At 40.9% G+C, this 13,145-nt stretch overlaps 1 protein-coding gene across 1 annotated transcript in view; it reads left to right on the top strand.

Moving 5' to 3' along the window:
* The window catches only part of LOC143750707 (uncharacterized), a 33,454-nt gene extending 21,500 nt beyond the window's left edge, over positions 1–11,954 (top strand). Inside the window, exons 2-3 of the mRNA XM_077243885.1 lie at positions 8,920–9,111; positions 10,330–11,954. Coding sequence (XP_077100000.1) covers positions 9,018–9,111; positions 10,330–11,954 — 1,719 coding nt within the window. The 5' untranslated portion in view covers positions 8,920–9,017. The remainder of the gene's footprint in view (positions 1–8,919; positions 9,112–10,329) is intronic.
* Positions 11,955–13,145: the final 1,191 nt, after the last annotated feature.

Here is a 13,145-nt window from a genome sequence, read left to right as displayed (position 1 = left end):
CGAAAGAAATGCTTGTTTGCTGGTTCTCCTCTCTCCTGCCATACTCCGCGTCAGCGTCCGTCTTATAGCGGATCAGCAACGACTCCAACGAGGCGCAGGTGTATAATGATACACAGGTGCAGACCCATCAGTATCTCAGACACACAAAAGAAGCACAGAGTCATGACGTCATCATAAGTAGAGGGAAACACGAGACACGAACCGTAACACTCCCCCACTTAAAGAAAGAACCAGTCTTCTTAGACAGGTTCTGGACGAAACGAACAGTAAAAGCAAACAAGAACATCACAACAACAACAAAAAAATGACAGAACACACATAAAGTAAATACATTTACCTAGCCCCGAGAAAGGGCATCTGCGACGACGTTGTCCGTTCCTTTCTTGTGGTGGATCTCAAGATTATAACATTGAGCTATAAGCGCCCAGCGCATCAAACGTTGGTTATGATTGTACATTTTATTTAAAAAAACCAACGGATTATGGTCCGTGTAGAGGATGACGGGAGTAGAGCTGTATCCCACATACACATCAAAGTGCTGCAAAGCAAGCAACATAGCTAGAGTCTCTTTTTCGATAGTTGAATAATTCAACTGGTGACTATTAAATTTAGCTGAGAAATAAGATACTGGATGGGATATTCCATCACCCCCATTCTGAAGCAGGAAAGCTCCAACTCCGGTCGCGCTGGCGTCTACTTCAAGCTTAAACGGACGAGCCAGGTCAGGAGCAGACAACACCGGAGCACTGCAAAGAAGTGACTTTGCACACAAAAATGCAGTTTGACATTCATCAGTCCAATTAAAAACAATTTTAGAGCTACACATCTTCGTTAAGGGAGCGACAACAGTCGAGAAATTTTTGCAAAAACACCTGTAATAGCCAGCCATGCCTAAAAATCGTCGCAACTCTCTCCTAGTAGTGGGCACAGGCTATGCAAGAATAGCGGTCACTTTTGCGTCAAGCGGACGTACTTGACCATTTCCAACCTGTTTCCCCAAGTACGTAACGGAGGCTTTCGCAAAATCGCACTTAGTCAGATTTAAAGTTAACGAGGCATCGGCTAGTCGGCTAAAAACATTGTGCAAAGTAGAGATGTGATCTGTCCACGTGGAAGAAAAAATAACAACATCATCAAGATAAATGTTACAGTTCGGAACATCACCTAAAACTGCAGACATTAACCTTTGAAAGGTAGCAGGCGCGTTTCGAAGACCGAACGCCATACGCGTATATTGAAAGAAAGAGTCGGGAGTCACAAAGGCGGAGACCTCAGAAGCACGTTCAGTTAATGGCACCTGCCAGTAGCCTTTTAAAAGATCTAATTTCGTAATGTACCGAGCAGTGCCAAGATTGTCAATACAATCCTCTACTCGAGGCAACGGAAATGCATCCGGCACAGTAACAGAATTCACCTTGCGGAAATCAGTACAAAAACGGAACGAACCGTCCGCTTTAGGGACTAAAATGCACGGTGAACTCCACGGGCTATTACTCTTTTTGGCAAAACCATTTTGAACCAGATAATTCACTTCACATTTCATGATTTCTCGTTTACCTACTGGACAACGATACGCATGCTGTTTTATTGGACCTGCATTACCCACCTCAATATCATGCTGGATGACAGAGGTACCAGACGGAACATCACTAAACAAGTTAGGATAAGTTTCTACTAAGTCCATCACATCCTGACGCTCTTCGCGAGATAAGTAAGACAAACGAGATGGTAAAACTCTTAAAATCTCTGAATTCTTTAGATGACCACCGCTGAACATCTCCATAGACATTTTCAACCCATCATCTACATCCTCAGCACCCATGGTACTGGACAGCAGAGATACTCGTTCTACATTTAACACCGGCTGTGCCTCACTCTGGGACAAACTATTCACCTCATCAGTCTTCCCAATTCGGGCTACATATTTTTTCAGCATTTTTACATGACACAAACGTGTCTTTCGTCGTCGTTCTGGTGTATGGATTATATAATCAGTGCCACTTAGCTTGCTCTTAATCACATACGGACCTGCAAATCGCGCAGCTAAAGCAGAACTGGGCAAAGGAAGCAACACTAATACTTTTTCTCCAGGCTTAAAATTACGCACAACCGCGCGTTTATCAAAACAACGCTTCATTTTCTTTTGCGAAAGAGAAAGAGCTTCTTTCGCGACTGCACAAGCACTTCGCAATCGTTCGCGGGTACGAGTAACGAAATCAAGCACATTACGTTTCTCAGTCGTACCAGTAGAGAGAAACTCATCTTTTAGTACTTTTAAAGGACCCCGTACATTATGTCCAAAGACCAATTCCGACGGACTAAACCCAAGTGACTCTTGTCGCGCTTCACGTATCCTCCCGTATCACGTAAGATCTTCACAGCCTTCTGGTCCTCAACACGACCAGTCAGTGATACATAAACGTCAAACACGAAAGGCTGAAAACACTCATCAGGAGCTACTGAAATCATGGTCTGTGGAGACACAGTTTTCACTAAAACTGAACCGCGAGGTTGAGCGGGAAAATCCTGACGTTCATGCTTTCGTTTTAAAATTCGACACTCAGCAATTATGTGTCCAACCTTGTGACAATAGCCACACTCTTTACGCATTTTCGGGCTAGATGGACCAGGCCTGACTTTAAAATCAGAAGAATTAACTTCATTCTCTCTTTGCGGAGCGTAACCTGATTCACTCGCACGCTTTAAAAACACAGGTTTATGAATAAATGCATACTCGTCTGCTAAAACAGCTGCTTGCTGCACAGTAGTAACCTTTTGTTCGTTTAAATATAAAGCAGTACGCTCAGGAACACAATTTCTAAACTCTTCAATGAGCAAAAGTTCACACAAAGATTGATAATCCGCGACTTTACACGCCTTTATCCATCGATCAAAAAGTACACCCTTCTCACGGGCAAATTCGACATATGTCTGAGAAGCGGATTTTTTCGTTGAGCGAAAACGTTGCCGATAATGTTCAGGTACTAACTCATAAGCATGGAGAATCGCATTTTTTACGGTCTCATATTGAACACTTTCCTCCAACGGAAGAGATGCACAAATTTCTTGCGCTTTCCCTGTTAACTTACATTGTAACATTAATGACCAGACCTCTGTTGGCCACTTCAACGCAGATGCTATTCTTTCAAATGCCTGAAAATAAGCTTCAACCTCTTTCTCCCGAAAAGGTGGAACAATTACAATATTTTTCGCTACATTAAATGAAGTCGAATGATCAAGAGAATCCGTTACCACAGGTAAAGAGTTAACTGTAGGTATCACAGGAATATTTGACACGAGTACAGCAGCTTCAACCTCCGAACTAGGTCCATCTTCACGTGCAAATTTGTTAAATCTTTTTGAATCATCTCGAACAGACTGTAACTCTAATTGGCGCATTTTAACTTTCATCTCAGCATCGATACGGTGCAATTCAAGCTGATGGTGCAACTCATCCTTCCGTGCTTGAGCTCTGTCTTGCGTCTCAAGCTGTAAGCGAGCTAAACGTACTTTCAAGCGCACACTTCCCTGATGTACAGGCGATTCTTCGGTAGAGAGGGATAAAGGCTCAAACTTTCTTGTGGTGGATCTCAAGATTATAACATTGAGCTATAAGCGCCCAGCGCATCAAACGTTGGTTATGATTGTACATTTTATTTAAAAAAACCAACGGATTATGGTCCGTGTAGAGGATGACAGAAGTAGAGCTGTATCCCACATACACATCAAAGTGCTGCAAAGCAAGCAACATAGCTAGAGTCTCTTTTTCGATAGTTGAATAATTCAACTGGTGACTATTAAATTTAGCTGAGAAATAAGATACTGGATGGGATATTCCATCACCCCCATTCTGAAGCAGGAAAGCTCCAACTCCGGTCGCGCTGGCGTCTACTTCAAGCTTAAACGGACGAGCCAGGTCAGGAGCAGACAACACCGGAGCACTGCAAAGAAGTGACTTTGCACACAAAAATGCAGTTTGACATTCATCAGTCCAATTAAAAACAATTTTAGAGCTACACATCTTCGTTAAGGGAGCGACAACAGTCGAGAAATTTTTGCAAAAACACCTGTAATAGCCAGCCATGCCTAAAAATCGTCGCAACTCTCTCCTAGTAGTGGGCACAGGGTATGCAAGAATAGCGGTCACTTTTGCGTCAAGCGGACGTACTTGACCATTTCCAAGAAAAAGGTGGTCCTACCTTCGCCCCACCACCGGCATCCGGCGTAATTGGATTGCCAGCGAGAGGACACAATGAAGTCGAAGAATGCACCGGAGGTTGTTCCTCGTCATCCATAACAGCTGCAACTGATTCTGCTGATTCAGGAACATCCTCCAACAAAGGCAACACCCCAACATTAATTAAACCAGTTAACAAACAAGCTTTCAAGTCTTTCTTAAGCAATGTTTTCGAAACAGGTATTTCAAAATGTCGAGCAATAAGGAACAAATCGTCCTTTCTACATGTTTCTAACACTGCAACACTAGGTTGACTTATAAACTCCTTTAAATCAAACAACGCCATAATAAATTGATGAGCAAAAACACAAACATAATAAATCAGTAGGCTACGAAGGACTCCGGACCTAAGCCTACCTAACCAAGACTAACTAAAACCTCTCTAGTCTTCAGAGGGTACCAGTTGAGAGGCAAGCCTCCCCCCCGGAGTACCTCCAAACACAACAAACTAAAATAATAAAGAAAACAATAAATAGTAAACCGTAGTGAGAACCGGCGCTACACACGGCCCCCCTGGTTTACTCTACCTACCCGGAGATCGCCCAGCACCACTATCTTTATCTGCTCATCAAACAAAATTAAAGTAATCCGAAATATCGACGAGTCCCCAATTTATGTTACGAACCCTTTTTGAAAAAAAGCTGGCTACGTAAGGGTTTCACAACATAAAGGAGGACACGTGAAACTCAAGTGCGCTGCATTGACATTTATTTCTTACAAACACGCAAAACTCAAGAAACACGTATCACAAATAAATATAACTAATAAACTTCAAACAATATGAAGGCAACAAACATTAACAAGACGATCAACCAAGTAAAGTAAATAAAAGAAATGAAACACGAAAGAAATGCTTGTTTGCTGGTTCTCCTCTCTCCTACCATACTCCGCGTCAGCGTCCGTCTTATAGCGGATCAGCAACGACTCCAACGAGGCGCAGGTGTATAATGATACACAGGTGCAGACCCATCAGTATCTCAGACACACAAAAGAAGCACAGAGTCATGACGTCATCATAAGTAGAGGGAAACACGAGACACGAACCGTAACATGTGGAAAAATGCAGGAAATATGGTCGCAGTCTGGAGCCCTGTAATGTACTACAATACACTGCAAATATAATAAGTATAAATAACATCTAACACTATTTACACTTGTGATTCAAGAAAATACTCATTTTTTTCATTGTTTTATTGATTTTGTCCACAAAAAAAAGGGAATATAACAGTGAAGTGTGATGCAGTCAGTTTTATTGTATAGACCAGGGGTTCTCAACCTCTTGCAAGCTGGGCCCCCCTAAAGCTGGTACATTGCAGTTGGGCCCCCCCCCCCCCCAATTACTAGGCCTAATAGTAGGCATATCATCTGCATTTGTTACAGAAGCTTGCAGGTAGGAGATGTTAATGTGAGAGCTGAGCCTGATTTGCTTTGCAAAGATCCTCAATTCTTGCCGCAATGTCTGATAAACATAGCCTCAAATCATCCTTGTGTGCACGATTGCAGTATTTGCAGTGATTTTTGAGAATCCTGCCTCACACATATATTTTGACGCGAAAGGGAGGAAAATCTTCAAGGTGACGTCACAGAGTTGAGGGTATTCCTGCATAAGTGCTGCGCAGAATGACGAAAGAGGGCAGGAGGTGAAGAGTTCCTTCAGCCTACTGTCACTCTTCAGCTCAATAAGCTGTTCCTGCATATCAATTGACAGCTTATTTGCTGTGCACTGAAATGGTTGCCTGTTGCTGATGGAGGCCATCAAGCTTTCTTTTAAAATATACAGCCGGTTTATCCTTAATGCCAGCATGCTTTGTTTCAAGGTGCCTTTTTAGTTTGCAGGGCTTCATGCTATCGTTTGCCAGCACCCCGGCACACATGACACACTGAGGTCTCAGATCAGCCGTGACTGTAAACTGTAAATCATCGTACCTTCGAAGCCTTTTTGCAGCTGGTGATGCGTTGGTTGCCTTGTTGGTCCTCACTAGAAATCTCTCCATTTTTGTTCGGTTTTGAAATAATTTGGATGTGGATTAGTTGTATTTTCAATAAAGTTTAGGCAATGATGTAACGATGTGTGTGGCTATGTTGAGAGACTAGTATCGGGGGCTAATAAATTGGGATTTCTGCACGATCTTTAATACAACGAACAAAATAACGATTTTGCGGACGATGCAGATTTTATTTTAATACTTAACGATTGTAGTCCTTTGTCAGTCAGTGTGTGTGTGTGTGTGTGTGTGTGTGTGTGTGTGTGTGTTGCAACACGGTGAAAAAGGCAGAGGGGTAGTTAGCTAAGTCTGCCTATCAGTTAAAAAAATACTGGCCATGGCTGAGATGGGGATAATCTTTGAAAAGACTGTTTGTGGGATTAGTCTTTAAAAAGACTGTTTGGGTTTTGAAGTATAGGCCTAAGCAAATCGATATTGAGATTGATAACAGATAGACTAGTGAGAGCTGGCACAAGCGAACTTGGCAAGAGAGTAGACTAGAGTAAATAGAGCTATGTGAGTCTAATGCAGTGATTTGTTTTGTGTGAAGAAACATTTACATTTACACCCCGCTCTGTAAGCCAGGGCGGGAACGGCGGCGGCCATGCGCGATTCATTTGCAGCCTGGACGTGGAGTGGTGTGTGTCTCTCTGCTCTGACTGCAGGCTGGGACTGCTGCGCGAGGCTACTGAGAGACTGACCGCCTGTGAGTGCTGTGTTGAGCACAGTAACTGCAGAGTGATACGCGCTTTCGAGTCTCCAAACACCACAAAAGTCTCCAATAACACCAGTAAAAGTCACTAGACTTGTGGCTAGCCACTTTTGACAAAAAAGTCGCCAGGAGGATGATTTGTTTGTGTGTTATAATAGTCCAACCACTTGCATTTCAACATGGGGGGAATTTTCGTTATTTATTTTATTTTTCTTGAGCCAAAACATTGACAACTAGGGATGAGCGAGTACAGCATTATCTGTATCTGTATCTGTTAACCATATGAATTATCTGTATCTGTATCTGTACTCGGACTGGGCGGGGCCTAACCCGGAAGTGGGCGGGATTTAACCCGGAAGTGGGTCAGGTTGTCTTGAAATGGACGGGGCTTTAACCGGTATGGTATTTTAAGCATGCAATTGATATGGGTTGTTCAGAAATTGTTATTTATTGCTGATTAGAAAACTATTTACTCATTATTCTGTATCACTGATCATGAGAGGGGGGGGGGGGGGTGTTTGTGTTTTTGTGAGTGTAGCAGCTTAATTTGTAATATTATTTATAACACAACTACCTTTATTTTATTTATAAAATACAGCAAGAAAGTGTCACTCAGTGCGTGAAGTAAAAAAAAAACTGGTTAGAGCCAGCAGACGGTTTAAAAAAAAAACTCAGATGACCGGCAGAGAGAGAGAGAGAGAGAGTGTGTGTGTGTGTTGCTAGCTAATTCATTTGTAATATAGTTTTATACCACTACTTCCTTTATTTTTTTTAATGAAATCCAGCAAAAAATGTCAGACACTCAGTGCATGAAGTAAAACAAACGGATTAAAAAAAAAAAAAACTCCGACTGGCAGAGTCGCAACGCGAGTCGCATTCTACCAAGCACCACGTCTGAACAAACCCCACGTTTACCAGAACTCTACTGGTTAATAAGTAAGTGTACTACAAACCGAAGTAAAAAACAAACCTGAAGCTGAAGAAACCCTAAACGTTAACGGAAAAAAGACCCGCGAACCTGAGTGACTGAGGGAGAGACAGAGGGAGAGAGTGTTCTGTGTGTGAGTGAGCAGAGCGGGACACAGCAGCACAATAAATCAAATCTGTATGCGTGTAGGGGAGGGGCGTTGTGACTAGTCTATCACAGAACGCAGACACAGTCAGCTACCCAATGAGGATTTTTATTCAATCCGAGCACAGATATTGACTCGTATTACTCGTATTATACTCGTACTCGGCAAAAGTGCTTTATCCGTACCGGATACTCGTTTCAGCCGAGTATCCGGCTCAACTCTATTGACAACCTCCTAATATGTTGTTGGTCCCTCCGCGTGCTGTAAAAACAGTGCAGTCCCACCGAGGCGTGTCGCCGGTTTGTGGTTTGTCCCTCCTGAGACCTGTTGATAAATTCTCATTACTTCTGACTGGAAGCAACACACAAGTCTTTCCGTTTCAGAAATACTCAGACCCAGTCGCCTTGCCACAACAATTTGACCCTTGTCAAAGGCACTCAGATCTTTATTCCTGCCCATTTCTTCTGCATCCTGCAACACGTTGATTTTGGGAACTGATTGTTTGCTTTCCATCAAATCTACCCAGATCTTAATCTGTGGATTATCAAATTATCAAAGATATATAATCTCATAATGTTCTGGCTCATCAGTGTGTATTATATACAGTGGGCAATATAATTATTTGATCCCCTGGTGATTTTGTACATTTGCCCACTTAAAAAGTAAAAAAGGGTCAATCATTTTTATGGTAGGTTTATTTTAACGAATATCAACTAATCATCAAGGGATCAAATCATTATTTTCTCCACTGTATTATAACTAAAATCTGTGAAAATGTTAACTGTTGTGATGCAAGAGGCTTTAAGAGATGAATTTGGCACCAGGGATTTTTGAAACATTTTCTTTATCAGTGTGCACAATGTTTAAATAAGAATGCATGAATTATTTTTTTCTTTTTTCTCTTCTTCACAGCCTCTCACTGATAAATGCTTGGAAGTATTCCGTCATTCTAACGCATATAAAGATGCAGTAGAAATGACCTCAGATGTAACTGTAGGAATCTACATGACATGCTAATCATGGAGTTTATTAAAGTGGAAAGTGGGGACATGAGTGATCAAGAACCATCCAGAGTGGAAAATGAAAATATTGAGGAACAAAGAGGTTGGTATCCATTCTTGATTCCTCTCTAAAGTTGTCATATCATGGAGAATCCTATTGTCTTTCATCTTTTGAGATGAAAGTTAATTGTACACTATGCGATCTTATGGTGGAAAATGTTTTAATCAATCATTGATTATTATTGTTTAATCCATTAATTGAATAGTCCACATCTTCCTCAGTGCTGCACTTCAATCTACTATATGTTAGTAGCCTCGTTTCTATTACCCTTCACCTTGCGCAAATTGAAATTGCACATTGAAAATACGGCAAATGAAAACACATCAATTTTCCAAAAACTCCCATATCACAAAAAAGTTTTTACCCTCACATGAGGTGGTTTTTCAGGCAATTCGAAGAAGGAATATTTTGCAAAACTGCAATGGAAACAGTTTTTCCGCATTTTCATTTCACCTGACGTACGTACGAGTTTATGATTCTTTAAAGAAGGCGCAGTGTTTAGACAGAAGACGAGACAGAGTTCTTTAATTAACTCATAAAAGACAAAAGTATTACATGAATACTAGACATTAAGCAACAAAGAAATGGCACAATTTATCAAGATCTCGAAGCAGAAATGAGGGAGAAACACCCAGAAACATATGTCATATGTGCCACTTTCAAGTGCAAGGGGTTTTCCTTGCCATTAATGCTTGGATACACGCCAACGTCTCCTTCCATTAAAAATAATGGCTAGTTGCTGGGATATATGTGAACCACCAACGTCCGTTGCCATGATTTTTGAAATGGTTATCACGAGAGGAATAAATTATGTTTTAGTCGCAAAATATCGGTTAATGGAAACGCCGTCATTCCGCTATAGTTTTTTTGCGACTTTTAGAAAATCTCGCAAAAATGTTGCGCAAGTCTTTAATGGAAGCCCGGCTACTGGCTCTCAACCCAATGTGTTTATTGTAAAGTTTTACAAATCTGCAAATGCAAATGACTGAACCTAACTAGTCTGCAACCAAACTCTTGGTGTGGAGGGCCAGGGTTTTTAAGTTCTTACCCTGATCTTACACTACTGACCTGTAATTTTCAGATCTTGATGACCTTGAGTAGATTGTTCAAGTGTGTTTGATAAACTAAACTGAAGGTCCTGAAAAAATCACATACAATTAGAAACTTGACCACTGTTGCTTTCTGAAAAAGTGTTTTAACTTTATTTCACGGTTGTCCCTCTTTAACTGAATATATAACAGTTTAATATGTTCATTTTAGACCTGATGGGAGTGAAAGAGGAAAAGCAATATCAGAATGAAGCAGAGGAACAACATCAGTATCAAAAGACGCTTAATTTTATCCCTGGAGAAAATTGTAGTCGCTCAGTGTTTGCCAACAGTTTATCACAAAAAAGAATAGAAGCCACAACGTCGTTCACGTGCAATCAGTGTGGAAGTATGTTCACACAAAAGGGAAGCCTTAAGATTCATTTAAGAATTCACACCGGTGAGAAGCCTTTCACATGCCTTCAGTGTGGCAAGAGTTTCACCCGTAAAGGAAATCTTAAGGATCACATACGAGTTCACTCTGGAGAGAAGCCTTACACATGCCCTCAATGTGGAAAGAGTTTCACACGTGAAAGATACTGTAAGGATCACATGAGAGTTCACACCGGAGAGAGTCGTTTTGCATGCCCTCAGTGTGGAAAGAGCTTCACGTGTAAAGACCATCTTAAAGACCACATACGGGTTCACACAGGAGAGAAACCTTACGCGTGCCATCAGTGTGGAAAGAGGTTCTCACGTATAGGAAACCTTAAGGATCACATGAAAATTCATGCTGGAGAGAAACCTTTCATATGCCCTCAATGCGGTAAAAGTTTCAGGCGTAAAGGAAATCTCAAAGGTCACATACGAGTTCACTCTGGAGAGAAGCCTTTCACATGCCCTCAATGTGGAAAGAGTTTCACGCGTGAAGGATACTGTAAGGATCACATGCGAGTTCACACCGGAGAGAGTCGTTTTGCATGCCCTCAGTGTGGAAAGAGCTTCACGTGTAAGGAAAATCTCGAAGACCACATGAGAATTCACACAGGAGAGAAGCCGTACGTGTGCCATCAGTGTGGAAAGAGGTTCTCACGTAAAGGAAACCTTAAGTATCACATGAGAATTCATGCTGGAGAAATTACTTTCACTTGCCCTCAGGATGGAGAGACTTTTACCCATGAGGGATACGTTAAAGATCACATGAAAGTTAACTCTGGAAAGAAGCCTTTTGCATGTCTTCAATGTGGAAAGAGTTTCACACATAAAGGATATTTTAAAGATCACATGAGAGTTCACTCTGGCGCGAGTCCTTTCACATGCTCTCAGTGTGGAAAGAGTTTCACACAGAAAGGAAACCTTAATGCTCACATACGGAGTCACACTGGAGAGAAACCCTTCACATGCTGTCAGTGTGGGAAGGGTTTTACCCGGGCAGCATATCTCAAAAATCATCTGCGTTCTCACTCGGGAGAAAAGCCGTTTAACTGTGATCAGTGCAGTCAAGAATGTACTCTGCCAAGACATTTGAAGACCCACCTTAAAATTCATACCAATGAGAGGCCCTACTTGTGTTCTTTTTGTGGCAAGACATTTTTATGGCTTAGTAATTTTACTCATCATCAGAAAATGCATACTGGTGTGAAAGCTCATTTGTGCACTGTGTGTGGTAAAGCTTTTGCTAGAGCTGGCAGCTTGAAAATACACAAAAGAATCCATACTGGAGAAAAAACATACGCATGTACACATTATGGAAAGGGTTTTACTGAGTCTGGAACGCTGAAACAACATGAGAAAGTGGATAAAGGAGACACACATTTCCTCCATGTGGAGAGAGTTTTGCACAGTCACATACACTGACGTATATATATATATATATATATATATATGTGTGTGGGGTTGGGGAGGGGGCGGAGCTTTAACATTTTAAAGCCGCGATGTACAGAACATCACACAAAGATATAGAAGAAAATGTATAAAAACATTCCGGATCAATAAAACTAAGAAATAACTTGAATAACTGCAGAAAGGCAACACTGCAGACAGATTAAATCGCCTAAATTGCCTGTACGAGCAGGCTCTAAGTACAGAGCGCAAGATCGATGCACCGAAAAATAATCAACAATTAATTTACAGAATTAAATTAGAACAGAATATACCTTTCTAATAATTAAAAATACAAAAAAGAAATAAGTCTGAATCAAGTCACAAGATCCAGAACAAATGTGTGGAAAGTGCAGGGGAACATATATTCAAAACACAAGCCACAAATAGTTAAATTAGATAACCCTGAGTGATCAATAAATACAATTAAAATAAAGAAATTCTTAAAATAACGAAAGTATAGCCAGAATTGTCAACTTTGTCTTTTTAACTGCAGAAACAACATTAAACACTAAACTCGATTGACAGTTTAGCTAAAATTGTTCACAGCACCCAAAAATCAAATCAGAACCGGCTGAAATGTTTTGAAATCACTTGTAACCCTTCCTGATCGAGAGAAAGAAAATCTAGTCTTTCACTCTGTCTGTGTCTCGGTGTCCATTTGAGTCTTTTCAAATTATGTGCGTGGATAAAATACATTCTAAACGCTTAACTTGAAAAATGTTTAACGGCTTAATGTCATAAGACAGTTATATTAAAAGATTAAATTCTGTACACACCTTATTAATAAATACTTTATAGCCTACAGAAAAGCAGATGAGCCCAGAATATGAAAGCAACGCGTTTAATTAAACGTTAATTTTCCTCCCATTGAAAACAGTTATAGAAAACGCTTTACGTGACTTTATATAGGAGGAACACATTGCGTTCATATTCTGGGTTCATCTGCACATGATTTCTTAATAAGATATGTACTACATACATTAAAACACGTAAAAGTTTTTCACGTTAAGCGTTTTAGAATGTCCCGAGGAAAACCGACTTGTTAACGTTGGCCTGCAGAAGTGCGATCATGGTTGTCCTGATGCTAAATCCAGCCTTGGAGAATATCCTTTCTGATGGTGTGCATCCACACTTTAGATTTTCTTATCCCAGACATTTTTAAAG

The sequence above is a fragment of the Siphateles boraxobius genome, unplaced genomic scaffold (assembly GCF_051911475.1).
Source record: "Siphateles boraxobius isolate OS27281-9 unplaced genomic scaffold, OSU_SipBor_1 25, whole genome shotgun sequence".
NCBI classification, from domain to species: domain Eukaryota; kingdom Metazoa; phylum Chordata; class Actinopteri; order Cypriniformes; family Leuciscidae; genus Siphateles; species Siphateles boraxobius.
This window is presented reverse-complemented; position numbering and strand designations above follow the sequence as displayed.